Source organism: Daphnia magna, linkage group LG10 (genome assembly GCF_020631705.1).
Source record: "Daphnia magna isolate NIES linkage group LG10, ASM2063170v1.1, whole genome shotgun sequence".
Classification (NCBI taxonomy): domain Eukaryota; kingdom Metazoa; phylum Arthropoda; class Branchiopoda; order Diplostraca; family Daphniidae; genus Daphnia; species Daphnia magna.
The window spans coordinates 8,785,489-8,803,905 of NC_059191.1; the positions used below are offsets into that span (position 1 = coordinate 8,785,489).

Here is an 18,417-nt window from a genome sequence, read left to right on the forward strand (position 1 = left end):
CTGGGAGAAATGCACTTCATTTGAGCCGTTTTCACAATTTCGCTTTGAATTTTCTCAAGCAAGTGTAAAAAAATCTATAAATATAAAAGTTTGCTTCGACAAATTTTGAAGCTTATTCCATGCGTCAAAAACGAATTGATAAAACATCGGCTTAATATTTCATTACATTTTGGCATGCGTAGATCAAACGCATACAACTTTCGTAATCATGAAAAACTTGTGTTAAAAAGACTGTTTCAAGAGATAAAGGATAAAAAAATAAAATCATCTTCAAATGTTTTTCTTTTTGGTCTAATTAACCATGTGGGGTTCCCCGCACATTCTACGCCGTTTGGGAAAAGTAGGATAGCTATATACCTGTTTGACTGGTTTTTTTTTTTTTTTTTTTTTTTTTTTTTTAAAAAAAATTTTTTTTTTTTTTTTTTTGGGGGAGAGAGAAAAACAAAAAAAAAAATCTTGTGAGCTAATAAGAAACTTTCGAAAAAAACAAAAAACAAAAAACTGATTTGAATTTCGTTGGTTATTCTGTGCAGAAAGAACGAGAAAAAGTTTCGACTTCAACTCGCTTTGGCAATATAAAAAGGCAAATTTTGAAGCTTATTCCATGCGTCAAAAACGAATTGATAAAACATCGGCGTAATATTTCATTACATTTTGGCATTCGTATAAATTCAAAAGCATACAACTTTCATCTACAACGTCGCAAAACACGTCCTTGAAGCTGAAAACGGGATCAAACCACCTGATTTTATTATTTCATCGTATTATGTCAGAAGAACCAGTCTAAGCGGTTCGTGTGTTTTAAGTATTACGCGACTGCAAAAAAGACAGCAACAGCGGGTCAAAATTTGAATCTTTGTCTGGATCAGTTTTTTGTTCGACATCATTCCCTAACGATTTCTTCTATTTCGTCTTGGGTCGTTTTTGTACCGAGAAGTTTCTTCAAACAGGGAGATAAATGAACTGCACAAAAACTATCTGTGACAAACACGCTATCTCGATTTGGAGGAAGAACCGGTGACTGGTCGCCATAGGTTTACGTGTTGACAGTTCGAAACAACTTTCAAATTGGCAAAGAATATGAACACAGACGGCGCAGAATTTCATTTCCTAGTTAAAGCGTGCCCTTTTTGACGCGTTTGCTGCTTGTGGTCTTAGTTCAGTTTGACGTCGAGTTTTGTATTTTAGTGTAAAAACTTCGTTCATTTTCGGCGTTCACGTGAGTTTCACATCATCTAGCGGCCACCGAAAAAATCTCACTGCGTCATCTCGTGACTGCCGTTAAAAGCTGCTCGTTGCATTCGGTCGACGTCTAACGACAACAAAATACTTCGGTTGCGAAAAATTGGGGTCAAAATGTAAGTAACGTAGCGTTTTTTCATTCATTGACATGGTATTTATGTTTAAACAAAAAAACAGAGTAAAAAATAAAAATAAAAAACAACAGCAACAACAAAAATGATAAATAAGAAAATGCAAAATACGTCTTCTTCTTTTTATTGTATAGCTAACCACTGCTTCGCTTCGGGAGGTTGGATTGGACAGAAACCACTACTTTCACTTTCGTAGAAATTAAGAACATACCGACAAAATGGGTGTAATTAAACGCTCAAAGTTCCTTCACGTATCGCCTTTAGAGACTGGACCAATGTAAGTTGTTTCTCAAATGATAATGCAATCAGTATTTGATGACAACAAGACATCTGTTTTAGTTTACCTGAAAGTGATTCTCTGCCAGAGTTGGCACCGCTAGAGAACCCCACTCCTGCTGAAGCGCTAACCCAACAAACTCGACATCAGCTTCCCCCAGTTAGGGTTTCCAGACCAACATTGTGTTTTCCTAAAACTTTGGTGGGGAAAAGTCGTTCCAGCCGCAAATCAGAGAGTGGACAAGACAAAATTCCAAAAGGGCAAAAAAAGCAAAGACGTTACGAAAACAGTATGGCTGTCCTATTAGTTTTTTGGAATTCTTTTCTATCTATGATTGTTCCTTCAAGATAAATTCTTGCTCAACTTGGCTGAGTCGGATGAAGACAAAAGGGCTGAACCAGGGTTTACTGAACCTCACTCAGTATTTACCATTTTACTGCAGGAGCCTGAGAAAATGGGGGCCTGGAATTCTTTTTTGAGTCTTAGTGAAGATGATCAGTTGGCAATTATTGCCAATAATGAAATATTTGCGTATTTCAACAACGAGCCGGTCCTGGATCAGGTGCCTTTGGCCGCCGTCGAAAAGATTGTTAGCTATCGTGAAAGACGTAGAAACATGACTGCTGAAGAGGCGTTCTGCACCTTGTGTCCTAAACTGAAATCTATTTTCACCAAACGCCATTTCCCTATGGTATAGTCGAACAAAAGTTGTTTTAATTAACATTAAATCATTGAAACTTCTATTCTTAGGGAATGCTAGCACAATTGGAGAATGAAGTTCTTGATTTTTTCATGGACGCTCCTCAAGGAACATGCGTTATCGAAAGGCAATGCAGTTTTGATCGACTCATCCTCCACGCTATTACGCAGTTCAACTTCCTCTGTTCGCAAAGTAAGTTAATTTTCTATCACCACGTTATTTAAATTTATAATGTGGTTATCTACTTGGAATGAAGGTTTTACATCTGAAAAAAATCGTCGAATGACACATATTCGGAATATTTGTCCGGATTTCATCCCACCTCCCGTTTCCCTATCCGAGTACATCCGAAAGAAGCGCTGCTAGTCTATTGGTAGACTAGGCACGCAGTGGTCACAGGAAATACGTTTTCAGATGAGATGATTGACCCTATTTTAAAATCCTTACGCGTACAATGTTTTCCTCAGTTGATAGACCTCCTACCTTTATTTTCCGTTATTGGGTTTTCGTTTTTCAGAAATCTGTTTTACCGTAATTTATGCTGATTTAAAACTAGCATTACTTTGGGTCATTTAGGTTTGCACTTTGAAGTTGGGGTTCGTTGACCGTGGAAAGTGGCAATAATTTTATGTTTCACCATTCATAGATTTTTTGATTTTGTTTTTAGAGAAATCTTGTTTACTTGCTTTTACAATAACGCCCAACACCAATAAGGAGGTTCTAAGAAAATAGAAGTTTTGAACGTATTGATGAGTTGGTATCGTTTTCCTTTTCCATATTTTTATTAATAACAATTCAGTTTTTTAAGGCAAAAGTTTGAATAAATAATTAATCGGCTTTTCGAAAGCTGGACAAAATCAAGACAGTTTGGCGAAGAAAACATCCGATCGTTCCTCTAAAACCTGTTAGTACTTCCACGCTGAACATTTGAAACTGTTACATTGCGCTTTGTCAGCGCCGTAAGTAGCTGCTTTTTGGAAAATGGCCATATTGTTCTTCATCGTATCTGGCACAAGCGCCGACAAGAACCTGGAAACAAAATGTGTTGAAAAGGGAAACCAACATTTCAAAGATGGTAAAAAAAAAATAAAATTCAGTATTACGTCAAGACATAAGATTTTCCTGGAATCGATTTTGCGTAGGATCCAAGATCGCAGATGATACGCTGCATGCATTCTTCTGTTTCCAGGACAGATCCATACCCTTCCGCAATATCTAAAATACTCTTCTTCATATCGGTTATATTCAATTCACCAAACTTGCGTCCATTAGTTGTGATGGTGAATCCTGGGTGAATCGAAAGGAAAATGAATCACGAACGATTTCGTTTGTCAAAACGGCAAATTAAAAAAGAAATTACCCGAGAAGAGAATTGCTGCCAACGGGATGACCAGAGCAATCACAATTAGTGGAGTAAGTACCGATAGCCAAATTTTTTGTTCGTTGGTTAGATGCTTCTTATTATCAGGCAGCAAAGCAAACAGTGCTTCTTTATCCTTTTCAAGCATATCTTTAATAGACGGTCCTTTTTCTTTGCTCTCCTTGACTGGGGCATAGTAGTAATACTGTCCTGGTGGACTTGGAGCAGGACCATAAGAAGGAGCTGGTGAATCGTAGGCTGGAGCTGGGGCAGAGTTGTAGGCTGGAGGAGCTGGTTCATGATATGACGGAGGAGCTGGTTCAGGATATGACGGAGGAGCTGGTTCATGATATGACGGAGGAGCTGGTTCATGATACGATGGAGGAGCTGGTTCATGATACGATGGAGGAGCTGGTTCATGATACACCGCAGGAGCTGGTTCAGGGTAGGCTGGATGATCGGGAGGCATGTAAGGTTGGTAAGGTGATGGCGTAGGAGCGTATACTGGCGCTGGCGGAGGTGCGTAAACTGGGGCTGGTGGAGGTGCGTAAACTGGCGCAGGTGGAGGTGCGTAAACTGGCGCAGGCGGAGGTGCGTAAACTGGCGCTGGTGGAGGTCCGTATACTGGCGCAGGCGGTGGAGTAATTGTTGTAGGTGTAATTGAAGTGGGAGCAGGCAGGGGATTAGGAGCTTGGGCTGGAGCTGGCCATTGCCGATCAACGCTATTGTGTTGAACAACTACATCCCACTCGTTAGGCTGCTGGAATCGTCTGTTGTTGTCCATACTCGTGGCCCAATAGACCTGAGGTTTCCGTTCAGGTTCGCTTGGTCGTTGCTGTTGCAATTTCGGTTTGGGTTGCTGTTGCTGCTGCATCTCGACTCCGTGGAGAAACAACAGGAGTTGCACCAACATCACTACGTGCCATTTGTGATTACCCTTCCACATCTCCGAGGAAATATTCCCTATCCTGAAGAGAAAAACCTTCGGAAGCGCTTGGTACAGTAGAACAAACTCACCTCGAATTCCTACGCCTTATTTGCTCTGTTAAAACAGATAGCTATATTAAAATCGCACTTGGTAGTAATCATACGTGTGATTGATTGCAGCTTGTTTGAACTCTAAAGCGACGCGATCTACCTGCATTGTTTTATATGACGGTGGGCAGAGTCCAACGAGGCGGAGCTTTGGTATTAACGCCGCTTTGACCCGAGAGTGTGTAAAATGCTAGGTCTGATTGCCGGACTGGAAGACAAAACAGCCGCCGTCATCATCATTATGCTGTTGGGTAGACTGTATACGGCTAGTTAGTCGGTTGTGCGCTGCATAGTGAATCCACTCGAAATGTAGGCCATTGGTGCAGACGTTGCACAGGGTCTTGTGAGGCACATCCGAATCAATCCGGATCGAGTACCGTAACGGAAGAAGGCTTTACCCGACTTCCGCATCTCGGTGTTGATGAGAATCAAGCCCTTTATTGATGGGTCACGCATCGTGGAGTACTAACTTGAGAAAATGAAGAGCCATACTGTCCACTACTTCCTGCAGTTGCCAAACGACCTCAAATATTATTGTAGATCTTGTAATATGTTTTCCTGTTTTCACCAGTTGCTAAAAATCGATTCAGCACCTGAAACAAGGTGAGATTGAACGGATTTCTTTTCACTTCGTAAGAAGTTCATCGTCCTCTTAATGTTACGCTTTCGATATATTTACAGACATTTAAGGATCTCTACAAAATGGAATACTGCATTAGTAACTAAATGTTTTCCTTTCAGAGAACAAGGAGTCGAACGTGCCTTACCAACCACTGCCCTTGATTTTGACAGTGTTATGCAGCAGAAAACGTTATACAAACATCTGGAGTTAAACAAATAAAATAGGTAGGCTATGCAGCCATGTTTAACTTCATTATTCGAATTTATGCGTTAATTCATTGAAAACTGTCTGATTATACAGAATCGTAAAACACTAGGAGATGTTTCCAGTTGACTTTCAGGATATTTCATGGAGGTGGTTCAAGTCATTGTGCTGTGCTGAGCTTTTCAAAGGGAGCGAAACTCGTTCTTCGATTTTCTGAATGGCAGAGGCCGGATGAAGCACCACCCACTTTCGGGGTCCGCATTTTCATCCGAGTTTCTAAAATGTTTGCGTTGTCGCTGCCTAGTATGGTCAGTGAAAACGATTCATTCGTGATTGATACGATGATTGGAGGAAAAATTTGTCTTACCTAAAATCTTTATTTAGACAATCAGGAGTTTGCTGGTAGCAGGTGATGGCCGCAACGTTGAAATAAATTAAGCCCACCGGAAAACTTGCTTCGTCATTCGAGTTCAGCAAGCAATGACGTAGTTGTTCATCGCATTGGCAGTTGGATCTTGTACAGTGAAAACGTAACAAGTAAAGGTAAATCAAACTAGTAATTAGCAGTCGTGCAATCAAGCAGACACATATACTTGGTGAAGATCGAGTTGTTGCACAACCCATTTTTACAAGCTCCGGGGTTCATTTTGTCGCCACAGTTGTCGTGATCACGACAGCACGTGTCAGTAGCTACATGAGTCCCTAGATCGTCGAAAGCATTGGCAACATTTCCTGGCCCACACCATTTTGTGCCTAGGGCGATACGAAATCATATCATACTTTCTGTTTTTTTTAATTGTCTAGCGCCATGATTACCTGGATAGATGAAATGTATGTCAACAGGATTCGATGTTGGATTAGCAGCCAGAAGTTGCTTTTGGCATTCGTCGAGTACTGCCGACCATTCCTGTTGATTAATCATACGGATAGTTGGCCGATCCGGAAGGTTTTCGATAAATTGAATGTGGTTGCTGACATACGTAACATACTTATAGAACTGAGGTAAAAGCGAAAGAGTACTTGAACCTACTTTTGACCGTAGATGTGACATGGTTCGTTAGGATCGCCACTGACCAGCACAGCCCGTCTGCCACAAGGATTTCCGTCAAAAATCAAGAGCTCATTGAAATTTGTCCAGTTTGAAGTAGTTGCAAAAGTGATTTTTAAAAGCGATAAGACCACTATAAGCTTCATTGTTGTGCTGGATTGTGGGACTGTTTACGCTTTACGCTCGCTTTCCCCTCCCAACCAAACGGCAGTATTAGACCTGCGATTCCGAGTACTAGACAACGACTGGTGAAACTTTGATATTTGGTTGGGCCTCAAGACTGTTGGTTTGAATCTGAAAATGTCGGGAGATGTCAATCGGTGAATTCTTGAGAAAGAACCAGCCTATCGTCTAAACTTGTAGACCCAGCTAATAAAGATAATGAACAAGTAAAGGAAGAAACCGGCGCTAATCATCTATGGGCGAATTTCATTATATTTTTAGTTTTTTGAATTAGTGCCTGCTTATTTTCAAAACCATGGCACCCGTCCTTATCTAGTTATTTAAGCATAAATAGTTTTGAAAAGCATACGAGGAGAAATTTGAAGATATTTTTAATAATTTTTAAAGAAAAATCACCGGCTAGTTCCAAAACCGGTTGACATCTATCCAGCGCACTAGGTCATTTTATAGACTATATGTGTATTCCTGCTAACTACATCACGTTGAAGGCGTTCGACAAAGTTGTTGGATTGGTTATGTTTAATTAGAACAGCAATACTTGTATTTCTAGAAAAGAGAAACTTAGAGTGTAAGTAGTACGCAGACATTTCAGTAGGTATCAGTTGCGTTCTTGTGTCAAGTCAATGTATTGATGCGGAGCTGTTCGACCAAGTCAGATCACCCACTCCTCACGTCACGGTAAGGTTTCAACTCAAGTTTTTTATCATCATCTAGCAGCTTTAAAAAATCTTGGTTTGCTTTTTATGTGCGTTTGTGTTAATCGAGTTTTGTTTTACATGTTATCGTCATCAAGAAATGTTGTAATGTATTTTCGTCAATAGATGGTGTTCTTGTTTGATTGTTTAGATTTGCAGACAATTCAGGAACTGATATTGATCATTGACAGTATTTCAGGAAATATCCACGTGATAGAGCTGTTTCTTTTGTTGTAAAGAGGAAATGGTATCCAGAAGTTGTTTGATTCGCTGGAAAACACGTCATCTGGGTTCCAGTATTCACCCTGCAGTTAGCTTTTCCAGAAGTTTATTTGCAAGTTCCCAAGTTTATCAAACAAGTTGGGTACAAGCCGTTTCAAATGCAGAAAAAGTAGTGGGCTTTCCTACATCCTTCCTAAGTCTGCGAAGCGTTGCAAACGATGAAATATCTAATATTGCCGTATACTTAAAAAAGCTTATTGGGACCGGACATCCACTTATTACTACTGCCAAGTAAATTCCTGACGTGCTGTCTCATCTGGTGTCTACTGTTAATTCATATCTTTGCTCAGAAACTTGGTGTATTCCAATGATAAGACCCATCAAACCAGGGGTTTGTTGGTTTTGCTTATGTCAAAGGCAGCAAAAAGGGAGTCAGGTCAAGATATTTTGCCTGAACAAAGAACACTTGCAGAAATCACAGAATTGGTCCATACAGCTCACCTGATTCACACAGGAGTAATAAATCTTAATACACCCAATGCTAACTTAGAGATGGGTAACAAAATGGCAGTCTTATGTGGTGACTTCTTTCTAGCCCATTCTTGTGTGCAGTTAGCAACCCTACAAAATCTCAAGGTATAGTGTTTTTCTTTTTTTATATATATTTTAAATCTAGTTTCTGTGAAATAACTAAAATCCATTCATAATTCCTCCTGTAGGTTGTAGAGCTGATTGCACAGGCAATATCGGACTACAGTACTGCTGAATTCATAGATATAATTGCAAGTGAAAATGACAGTGCACTGGACAGGTGGAGTCAGCAAATGACATTAAGGTAAATCAGCATTAACATTGTGCACAAAATTCAACAGGATCCCATTTTAAATACAAATGTTTCTTACACAGATATGGTTCTCTAATAGCCCATGCTTGCCAGTCTACACTTATTCTCGGAAATAACGTAGAACTCATCGAATCTGGAAAATCTTTTGGTCTGGAGATAGCCTTAGCTTGGCAGGTAATGAGGCTAGTTTTTCTCAAACACTAGTCCATTTCACTGTATTTAAATGGTTTATTTAGGCGAATATTGAAATCCAGAGCTTCAAAAGCAATGCAAACAGAGCTGATCACGTTCTGTCCAAGTTGTTTCCAGAAACTCCTTTTGTAGATGTTGTAGCAAACTTTCAAGCTGTACGTGATAGGCACGTTAATGCAGCATTGAAAATATTGACTGCATTTCCACAAAATGATGCCAGCCTTGCTCTGGGTAACATTGCAAGGGCGCTCAAGTACTAATTGTGTTTTGACTTAGTAAAATTACCCGTTTTGTATTATACGTATTCGTCGATTGATGTTTGTTACATCGTGTTATTGAATAGCGCTTTCTCCCAATTGGATTTTGAGTTACTGTTATAAATTTTTTCTATTTCAGTTTGTTTACCACAACCGCTGCCCATAGATTTTTTTATACCTGGCGTCTCCTACCATAAAAATGACAAGGCCAAAAGATCAAATATTCCCACGTGTCAAAAGTAAAAGGCATTGAAATTTTGTTAGGCTTTGAAGAGAGTCCCTTCAGCTAGTTTATTTTCTAGCTATGAAAAAAATGGCCTTGATTTCTATCTGCTGATTATTTGCCGGCATGTACCGATAAAGAAGATCCGGCGACTTGCTTTACCCTTGTTGTGACATCGCTCATCGAGGAAATCACATGCCGAAAGATCCCATCGGGCTGGCTCCGCCGGAACGTTACCGATTTTTTAAAGGGCTGCGGTGGAACGAAGCACCAACCGTGTTGCAAATTTGTCTGCCTTGCCTGATATTGCCGCTTCCGTCGCCTAGTTAGCTCGATGGGTTCCCTGTATAATGTACAGCAATTTTTTATTTTCGGTTCCTTTTTCGGGAAACTTTCTAAGATTTTATTACCTGAAGACTTTGTTGACGCAATCGGGGGTTTGCCGATAGCAACTAATAGCACCTACGTCGAAGTAGAGGAAACCCACAGGAATGCTGGCCGGGTCATTCGCTGCATTGAGCAAGCATTCGCGAAACCGGTCGTCGCAGTCGCAGTGTGATCTTACAGGTTTTAAAGATTTTAGTATCGAAAGAGTTAAGCATAATATCTCTAATCGAAAATATCCATTAATTATTAGAAAACGTACTTGGTGAAGACAGAAGTGTTACATAAACCATATTTGCAAGTTCCCGGTTTCATAGTGTCTTGACAAAAATCGTGATCGCGACAGCACATGTCGGTGGCGACGTGTGGACCTAGGTCTTCAAAATTACGGGCAACGTCTCCAGTTCCGCACCACCTGGTACCTGGTAATACCAAAAGTCATCGTTATACATCACCATTTAACGTATTTACATTAGGAACTTCAGTAATAACCTGGGAAAATGAAATCCAGCTGGTTGCTGGGTCCAGTCGGTTTCTGGTTTAGAGACAGCAATCGTTGTTGGCATTCAGCGGCGACCACCAACCATTCTTGCTGATTGATCGTTCGAAGAGTTGGGCCATCCGGAAGATTTTCAATAACCTGAATGGGGTTACTAGAACGAAACATTTCATCTCCGAGTTATTGAGGGTTGGAATTGAAAGTGGAAATACCTGTGACCATAGATTCGGCAAGGTTCGTTAGGATCACTGTTCACAAGCACAGCTCGTCTACTGCGAGGATGCCCATCGAACATCAGGAGTTCGTCTGTGGTTGTTAAGTTTGCAGCAATTGCAAGAATTGCTTGTAGAAGAGCCAAAAACAGGAGGCATATCATTCTTTTCTCTGTGGTATCCTAGCCAAAACTGCGCTGTGAGACCACCAAGCATTTGAAAACGACTGACGAACACTTGAAGAAGTTGGTCGCCGTCGTCAGGTCGTCCAGCTTGCTGTGGGAAGCAGGGATGACCTGCTTCTGATCTTGCCGCTTTTTAAAGTATAGGCTGTATTTTATATTGGCTCCCTACTGTTCTCTCTGGGGAACCCTTCGCGTTGTCTCCTTTTAGTCGGCGAAACATTTTGCTGGAAAATAAAGCTACCTGGTTTAAATGATAGGGGTCCCTTTTTTTGGAAATAATAAAACCCCCCAAAATAATAACAAATAAATAAAAAAAATAAAGAAATAAAAATAAAATAAAATAATACTGATAATGATAACAAGTTTTAACGTTGTGTTATTTGTACTCTGCCGCCACAAGAGCTAATGGGCAAGCCCAGCATTAGTTTGAAGTAATAGTACAATACCACAATACAATCAGAGTAAAAATACAATTTTGGAAATGAACTAATTGCACCAGCTTAGTTATTACATGAGCTGTAGTATAAGTTGCATTCATAGTCATTATGACGTTCTCGTCCGGAGAACTCCGATCCAAAACTTTTTTCAAAAGCTGAGTCACTCAAATGACTCTGTCAAAATCAAAAGCATTTTTCAGCTGTCCATGTCCCTGCAAGTCTGTGACTGTAAGACTGTGAGAACCCGGGTTCTTAGACCATGCTGTGAGTGAGACCTGAGACAGAGTAATAGAATACTATTACTCATAATAGTATTCTATGTAATTGAGTAATATAGAAATATAATGAGTAATAGAATACTATTACTCATAATAGTATTCTATTACTCTGTCTGAGACGTGACACGTGAGAGTGTAAATGTAACAACGAAGTTGATCAAAGTATGGCTTGATTTTGATTTCCCAAGAAAGTTCTCTTTACAACAAGTAAAACAGGAAAAAAAAAAATATAAGAAGCAAGAAACTGCCTTTTTTATAGTTGTTATTCTGTTTCAAAATAACTATTTTGACGAGTCTGGCAATGTGTGTTACGGTAGTAGACTGCAGACGATCCACGTTTCATAAAAACCTTAGCAACTTGGTATCCTGATATTTTAAAACAAGTTCAATTACTTTGTTTTAAAAAATGGATTCAAGACAGAATGATTTTAATTCATCAGGTATGCTTAATGTGACTTTCTTTCGTATATGTCGTACTACTAAAATCCTCAACTTATCAGTGTATTCCAACAGAAACTTGGCTCCACTTTCTCCATATCTGAATTTCGACCCATCGTACTTGAAGAGCAGCCAACCGGAATTTATCTTCCCTGAAGGAGCTAGTCGACATAGAGGACGTTTTGAATTAGCATTTTCTACTATTGGTGGAATGTGTATGATTGGAGGAGCTGTTGGAGGTGTCTCGGGGCTTGTACAAGGAATTAAAGACACTTCTGCTGCAGGTCACACAGGAAAGCTTCGCAGGACCCAGTATTGTTCTACCTTTGTTTTGTGATTTTCTGTCCTGTCCTTAACTAAAATATTTTATTTTTAGATTAATTAATTATATAATGAAGCAGGGAGCTGGTTCAGCCAATACTCTTGGGGTTGTTGCTGTTATGTACAGTGCATTTGGAGTGGGCCTCTCTTGGTTAAGAGATACAGAAGATGAAATTAATACATTAGCTGCTGCCTCAGCTACTGGTTTATTATACAAGTCAACTTCAGGCCTAAAAAGCTGTTTGAAAGGTGGAGCAAGTGGTCTAGCTCTTGCTTTGGTGTATTGTGCATTCACATCCAGAGAAAAAATCACCAACTGGACTAGCAGTTAATATTGATATGTTTGAATTATCTACATGTCCACTTCATCTAGTATGAACTGTAAAGTTATCCAATAAACATTAGTCTTTTTTGTTAACAGATGATAGTAAATTCGAAGTTCAGTTTTGATTATAAATGATGCAATGTTCCGTCAGCAGACGAAATTTCGTTTAACGTTCAGGTCCGTTCATTAACTGGTTATATCCGCGGAAAAAACGCTGACTTGATCCGACCCGATCAGCCATTTGTTAGAGCGAGTCGGGGCGGACTGCCTGATTTCAGCGCCGAGCCGTCGAACATCGAGTCGTAATGGTGGGTTTCAGAAACTTTGGTTGCCAAACCCTACAGGTCGACAAATAAGTTTACCCACATCGCCACATGGAAGTTATCGCTATTTCGTCTGACATTCATTGATCCGAAAGAAAGGAAGTAAAAGCATTTTCTGTCGTGTTTCTTTGTAACAATGGACAAATTAAGTGGAAATTTGTTAGCTGAAAAAGCTCTAGTTTCGAAATCCGGTAGGGAAAGTAAACCTAAGAATAAGAAAGTAAAAAAAAGTAAAAAATCTTCAAAAGATAAAACACAAAAAAAAAGTAATTCTAAGAAGAAAAAACGTAAACGTCAGGCTTCAAGCTCTTCCAATTCATCCGATTCTTCTGCTATATCTAGTAGCAGTTCAGAATCAAGTGAAGATGAAAAAGCAAAGAAACGGAAGAAAAAAAGTAAGAAGAATAAAGCAAAAAAACAGAAAGCCAAGTTAGAAGCTAGCCAATTGAAAGTCATTATTGAGAAAACACCAGTGATCATAGCTACCCAAGTAGTTAAAATAATGATTCCAGAGGCAGATGTTGGGCCACACATTGACTTAAAATCGTCAAAGATTAGAGCTCCAATGACAAAAGAAGAATATGAAAAACAACAAAGCACATTAAAATGGATAACAGATCCAGAAACTGGAACAAAAAGGTAAATAAAAAATAACTTACACAATATTTGAGCAGTTAAAAATCATGTGGTGAATCATTTTTAGGCTTATTCGTGGCAGTGGAGAGATTGTTGAAGAAATGATAAGCAAAGAGAGGTCATTTTTTTATCACATTATTTTATTTTTCGAAAAAATAGTAAATTTTTTCTTGTTTTCTTTTTGCTTTCTAAGGCCACAAATGATGAAACCAACCCCTAGTACACTGTTTGCTGCAGATGGTAACTTTTTCCAGCCTCAGAGTAATATGAAAGCAAGATCAAACTATGATTGATAATACAACTGCATCTTTACATTGAATCGGGCCATCTGCTTAATTTTTTCTATTTATTTATTTTATACTATCAAATTTATCCAGCAGGTTGGGGCGGGGCACAATTCCCACGTAGCCCCGATAGCCCCGGTGCTATTCAAAAAGATGGCGGACTCGATGCGCCATTTTTTGTAAATGGCGCGAAAAAAAAGGAAAATAATTAAAATTTTTATCATTTCAATGACATCGACTTTTGATCAGTTAGCAAGAAAATCGATACTAAACAATCGATTGTTTATAATTGGGGCTGCCCACCACAATTAGACACCCTGATTGAAACCCGATAGAACTCGGGGCGGAAAATTTGGCGAAGTCAGAGTCATAGAATATGATCTATGACTCGGGCGAAGTCATCCCTAAATTCCTATTTTCAATATTTATAATTTACTGATTTTGGAAGAACCACGTTAGGTTTGGCAAAGATGGCTAGTTTTTTTTTGTTTTATGCCTAGTGCAGTCATGCAATAATAGATGGTTGGGTTATTTGGGTAGTTCGCCTAGTATGTGCAGTTGCGAAGAAACTTTGTTGCCAAACCCAATGTGTTAGCGTGTTAGCAAAGTAAACATTGTTTTCAAAACATTCCCGGAAGCCTTTGCAGAACAGGCTTGGTATTATCCAAGAACATAAGCTTCCCCAAATTTTAAATTTTAAAAACTTTGCTGTTTTGTGTTCGTCACAGCAATGGATGGTGCTGTAGCGGATAGATCTCGATCTTCCAAGTGTAGTATAGATAATCAAATAAGAAAGAAAAAAAAGAAGAAAGATAAGAAAACATCTCGAAGAAAGCATTCTAAATCGAACAGCCGTAAACGTCATGTCTCTACTTCTTCGGAATCTTCTAGTGGCTCGAGCTGTAGCTCAGAATCAAGCAAAGAAGAGAAAGCAAAGAAAAGGAAGAAAAAGAATAGAAAAACCAAATCAAAGAAAGAAAAAACCAAGGAAGAAGCTAGTAATAGCAAAACTGTAGTTGAGAAAAAACCATTAACTGTTCCTGAGCATGCAGTTAAACTACCTATTCCAGATGTTGGACCACATATCGACTTAAATTCATCAAAAGTTAGAGCTCCAATGACTAAAGAAGAATATGAAAAACAACAAAACACGCTGAAAAGGGTAGTAGATCCTGAAACTGGGAGGAAAAGGTAAGGGAACGCAAGTGAAAGACAAACAATGTTTTCAAACAATGTCACACAAAAATCTTATGTATTTAGGCTGATCCGTGGTAGTGGTGAAGTGGTGGAAGAAATTGTCAGTAGAGAAAGGTAAATATTAAGTTTATAATATAAATTGTCTGTTGGAAACATTTTTGACTTTTTTTGTAGGCATCAAGCTATTAACAGAAAAGCTACAATTGCAGATGGTAACTTTTTCCAGGCTCAGGCTAACTTGAAGGCTAGATCATCTTATGACTGATTTTTTTTTTCTTATCTTGTTATAAGCATAAAATAATTGTCTTTATGAGATGGCATAATTGAATAAAGATTTTACTCACACCCTTCATTTATTTCTTTAGTCAATACCTTGAGCTCACACAAAATCAACACTTTAAAGCACAAAAATAATCATTTCGACATTAGAGATGGGTTAAGCGCTAGTAAAACCTCTTTCTTGACTTTTCCTGCTGTCTCTGGTACAAAATAATTCCCACAACTATGCATGCAAATACTCCTAAAACACCTACAAGCATTAGCAAGAACAATTTAACACCTCCCATGGAAGTCGGCTTAGGATCATCGACGTGTTCTAGAGATAAAACAAACGCACGATTGAAAAATTTTTATCTTAGGACATATTTTAGCATTGTTACCTCTGGGTGGTTCAAATGATTGGGCAGCGGGTTGAATATTTGAACGATCTTCTGCAACCTAGAAGCAGTATTTGCGTTAATGATGAAAGAAAACTGAATCCATTAACCATGCCACTTACCGAATCAGTCGAAGTATCATCAAGCTCGTAAAGTTTCACTGAAATAATGTCGTGGTTATCAGACAAATCACCAGTCGTTGCTGACATACCAAAATAATATCCTGTCGGTAATCTGACGCCATCGACAGTAAAACAGGGTTTCCAGCCGGATTTGTTATCGATATCTGTTGAAACTGCACAGAAAAAGTCTAAATTTGAAGAAAGGAAGTTCTAAATTTTGAATGACTTTCCAATACCTGTGAGCTTGTCATTTTCATATCTGATTGCCAAATATGTATCATACTCCACATTTCTAAATCTTGCTTCACAACCAGCCAACTGAGTATGTGTCCCATCCCGGTCATGGTCATAATAGAGGGTTCCATTATTTACCATAGCAGAAATGTATGGATGTGCATGCTGTTGATCACAATACAGATATATATTCATCTTATATTAATGAATAAGAAAAATATGTTTTACATTGTGGGGGCCGTTGTGATTGCTATATGTATCCAAAATTATGGCAAGTCCATAAAAATAATCCTTTGATCCAAAAACAGGACCTTTAACCATTCTATCACGTGCATACCACAATGCCAATCCATCTCCAAAGAGATCTTTTCCATGCCCATGTACTTTAAACTGAACTTGAAGTTCCCAGTTCTTAGATTTACAGGGCTATAAACATTTAAAAACAAACAAATTAACATGGTGACTGAGAAAGTTAGTTTTTATATACAAACAGAAACACTCTTTACCACTATATTCCAAATTGCACCGCTTTTACTCTGCAGATCAGATGTTAATCTGATATAGTTTGAAGTAACCACGGTGCTGCCTAGAAAATCCCAGAATGGCATGGAGAGCCCTGACCCTACATGATGATAAAGGTGGTGATAATTTGGGCGCACGTAACAAAAATTCTGGGAAATAACTTGCCTGTATAAGGTTTCATAAGCGAATGTTCTCTCTTCAGGTAGTCATTAGTATTCCATTCGCATTTTACCATACATAAAAACAGTAACAGGAGATACGAAGAATCCATAGTCAACACAGAATACTATTCGTTTAGAAGTTGATCGCAACGGAGATGCGGGAAGTAGAAAAGATCTTGTTTAAAAGTTACACGCCGACAGATTTCGTTTAGCCGAGTTTACTACACAATTACGCGCATAGGTGCTAGGTGGCATAGGTCGATAGGTGTCACTTGGAATCGTAGGAGGAGCCAAAGTCCGGGCCAGAAGTGAAATGCGGACGCGGATTGGGCAAACTGCGGATTTTCAGGTGGGGGCTGCCGCCTCAAAAGTGCCACCAAGGCACCAAATCGTACGAACGAACAGGTTATATTTTCAAACCGCCTTTTTTTGTAGCTTGTTTATTTATTAAGATGCAGTGTTTCGTATAATACGTGGACTGCAGATAGATACCGGGAAGCGTAAACTGCGGACTGCTTCGAAATTTTCCGGGCCAGTCCGCACCGGAAAGTCTGCAGTTTATCCGTCCATGTCGGTGGAAAATTGGCCAGTTGCAAAAGTGGTGCCGGACTAGAAGAGGCTTCGAAACAGCAGTGTAGTTTCAAAGCCACGTTAAAAGTTAAAACCAAGTTGTCGTGGACTCGTGGTGGAGCAACGAGGCTCCGTGATTCTGGTTGAACTCGAAAGAGCAGGATATTTGCCTATTATGTTTGTTAAATTCATATTTATACTTATCGATGATAGCAACGATCTGCAATATTATCTGATATTTTAAAAAATTGAATTGGAAAAGTTCAAAAGATCGGAAATGTACATACGAAAACGTGGTGCAAGCAGAAGGCGCCATTTCGACATGCTCGCTGAATTAGAGAAACATGTAGTTAAAATTACAGGTAATGGTTCTGCATCAACATTATCGTCATACAAAAGTGCAATATTTGATCTTCGTAAATGTATGTGCAATTGAAACAAGAAATCTGTTGGTTTTCCAAATGTTCGTGTTTCAGTGCTAGAATCCTTTTACAGATGGCACGGTGAAACTCGTTTGCTTTGCGCGGGCGTGAAAAGAGAGTCCATCAGGACGGGGTTGATGTTGGAAGAGAACGAGTGAAGTGAACAGAGACAAGAGTGGCAGCTTGAGAAGGGTAGTGAACGAAAAGCAGCGGAAATAGTGAACTCCGGTTTGGCTTTGTCGCTCTTGTCACTCCATTTGGGTGGCTCCGTAGTTTCTTAAAACACAATCCCACTTGCTGATATTATAGCAATATTAAAGTGACGTAGTGATTGTGGAAGACGACAGTGGGAATGAGTGCTGGATCTGTGGTAGTTATTCCCTGACAACTTCGATCGCTGATTGCACAGTCAAAGTAATCAAGTGTTGCCTGCTGCACCTATTGCCGATTTTAAGCGTTTTGTCCCTATCTTTAACTTTCTTCTTTCCGACGTTAGAAATCTGTCACGAGAGGAAGCGTTATTTCCTGAGTAAAATCATAGCAAGCTCATTTTCTTTGTTTTTCTCTGCTCTTCCTATTTGATTTCTTTGTATCCTCCCCCATTTTGTGTGTGTGTCTTTTTTTAATTCTTTATTTCCCCTCTTTTTTTTTCCTAAGGCAAACGACATCACACCAAGGTATTAACAAGAACAGCATCCTGCTCAGAAGGCATTATTCTCAATGTCGAGAAGGCAATCTTGCAGTGAGAAGCGTCGTGTATTACGAAGCAAGCAGTCATTCGATCATTGAGAACCAGAGGCATTATCGAGCTTGCACAGACAGGCAAAGAAATCCGCCCACGATCCAGTGAAAAGAGCCTTCCATCAGATCCATACGGCAGGGATCGCAACGGAGGCAGCACAGTTGGAGCGGAACTGGCAGCCATCAACATTTTTCTGCTTCACGAATCGAGGCAGCAGCGTGTAGCTGCTGAGAA

The 18,417-nt window shown here is 39.4% G+C and overlaps 9 protein-coding genes across 10 annotated transcripts; 5 read left to right on the top strand and 4 right to left on the bottom strand.

Annotated features, from left to right (window-relative positions):
• The first annotated feature begins 1,201 nt into the window (after positions 1–1,201).
• On the top strand, positions 1,202–3,096 carry LOC116932288 (R3H domain-containing protein 4). The gene is made up of 6 exons (XM_032940058.2): positions 1,202–1,358; positions 1,508–1,650; positions 1,713–1,939; positions 1,998–2,341; positions 2,401–2,542; positions 2,607–3,096. Exons 2-6 carry the CDS (start codon positions 1,592–1,594, stop codon positions 2,714–2,716), a joined length of 882 nt encoding a protein of 293 aa, XP_032795949.2. The 5' UTR covers positions 1,202–1,358; positions 1,508–1,591; the 3' UTR covers positions 2,717–3,096.
• A 17-nt stretch (positions 3,097–3,113) lies between these two features.
• On the bottom strand, positions 3,114–4,842 carry LOC116932285 (extensin). The gene is made up of 3 exons (XM_032940054.2): positions 3,711–4,842; positions 3,454–3,637; positions 3,114–3,379 (listed from the first exon to the last, which is right to left on the bottom strand). The coding sequence occupies exons 1-3, from the start codon at positions 4,654–4,656 to the stop codon at positions 3,256–3,258; spliced, it is 1,254 nt and encodes a 417-aa protein (XP_032795945.2). The 5' UTR covers positions 4,657–4,842; the 3' UTR covers positions 3,114–3,255.
• Positions 4,843–5,403: 561 nt separating this feature from the next.
• LOC116932290 (phospholipase A2) lies at positions 5,404–6,851 on the bottom strand. The gene is made up of 5 exons (XM_032940060.2): positions 6,602–6,851; positions 6,388–6,542; positions 6,165–6,324; positions 5,939–6,085; positions 5,404–5,871 (listed from the first exon to the last, which is right to left on the bottom strand). Exons 1-5 carry the CDS (start codon positions 6,763–6,765, stop codon positions 5,754–5,756), a joined length of 744 nt encoding a protein of 247 aa, XP_032795951.2. The 5' UTR covers positions 6,766–6,851; the 3' UTR covers positions 5,404–5,753.
• A 405-nt stretch (positions 6,852–7,256) lies between these two features.
• Positions 7,257–9,150, top strand: LOC116932286 (all trans-polyprenyl-diphosphate synthase PDSS2). Of its 2 annotated transcripts, none has more exons than XM_045180467.1 (6): positions 7,257–7,480; positions 7,697–8,010; positions 8,070–8,355; positions 8,439–8,554; positions 8,626–8,737; positions 8,800–9,150. In XM_045180467.1, exons 2-6 carry the CDS (start codon positions 7,742–7,744, stop codon positions 9,013–9,015), a joined length of 999 nt encoding a protein of 332 aa, XP_045036402.1. In that variant the 5' UTR covers positions 7,257–7,480; positions 7,697–7,741; the 3' UTR covers positions 9,016–9,150. The 2 variants fall into 2 exon arrangements, with proteins under 2 accessions (XP_045036402.1, XP_045036401.1); XM_045180466.1 differs by having other exon boundaries at positions 7,262–7,480; positions 7,689–8,010.
• Positions 9,151–9,267: 117 nt separating this feature from the next.
• Positions 9,268–10,810, bottom strand: LOC116932289 (phospholipase A2 hemilipin). Its single transcript, XM_032940059.2, has 5 exons — positions 10,331–10,810; positions 10,112–10,272; positions 9,882–10,041; positions 9,646–9,795; positions 9,268–9,578 (listed from the first exon to the last, which is right to left on the bottom strand). Exons 1-5 carry the CDS (start codon positions 10,492–10,494, stop codon positions 9,350–9,352), a joined length of 864 nt encoding a protein of 287 aa, XP_032795950.1. The 5' UTR covers positions 10,495–10,810; the 3' UTR covers positions 9,268–9,349.
• Positions 10,811–11,514: 704 nt separating this feature from the next.
• Positions 11,515–12,409, top strand: LOC116932292 (mitochondrial import inner membrane translocase subunit Tim23). The gene is made up of 3 exons (XM_032940062.2): positions 11,515–11,670; positions 11,731–11,980; positions 12,045–12,409. Exons 1-3 carry the CDS (start codon positions 11,637–11,639, stop codon positions 12,319–12,321), a joined length of 561 nt encoding a protein of 186 aa, XP_032795953.1. The 5' UTR covers positions 11,515–11,636; the 3' UTR covers positions 12,322–12,409.
• A 236-nt stretch (positions 12,410–12,645) lies between these two features.
• Positions 12,646–13,592, top strand: LOC116931636 (ADP-ribosylation factor-like protein 6-interacting protein 4). The gene is made up of 3 exons (XM_032939226.2): positions 12,646–13,276; positions 13,341–13,391; positions 13,467–13,592. Exons 1-3 carry the CDS (start codon positions 12,774–12,776, stop codon positions 13,564–13,566), a joined length of 654 nt encoding a protein of 217 aa, XP_032795117.2. The 5' UTR covers positions 12,646–12,773; the 3' UTR covers positions 13,567–13,592.
• A 335-nt stretch (positions 13,593–13,927) lies between these two features.
• Positions 13,928–15,099, top strand: LOC123477093 (ADP-ribosylation factor-like protein 6-interacting protein 4). The gene is made up of 3 exons (XM_045180468.1): positions 13,928–14,748; positions 14,818–14,868; positions 14,929–15,099. Exons 1-3 carry the CDS (start codon positions 14,288–14,290, stop codon positions 15,017–15,019), a joined length of 603 nt encoding a protein of 200 aa, XP_045036403.1. The 5' UTR covers positions 13,928–14,287; the 3' UTR covers positions 15,020–15,099.
• LOC116932287 (vesicular integral-membrane protein VIP36) lies at positions 15,089–16,719 on the bottom strand. The gene is made up of 7 exons (XM_032940057.2): positions 16,454–16,719; positions 16,273–16,388; positions 15,995–16,192; positions 15,769–15,931; positions 15,533–15,705; positions 15,414–15,471; positions 15,089–15,349 (listed from the first exon to the last, which is right to left on the bottom strand). Exons 1-7 carry the CDS (start codon positions 16,557–16,559, stop codon positions 15,198–15,200), a joined length of 966 nt encoding a protein of 321 aa, XP_032795948.1. The 5' UTR covers positions 16,560–16,719; the 3' UTR covers positions 15,089–15,197.
• Positions 16,720–18,417: the final 1,698 nt, after the last annotated feature.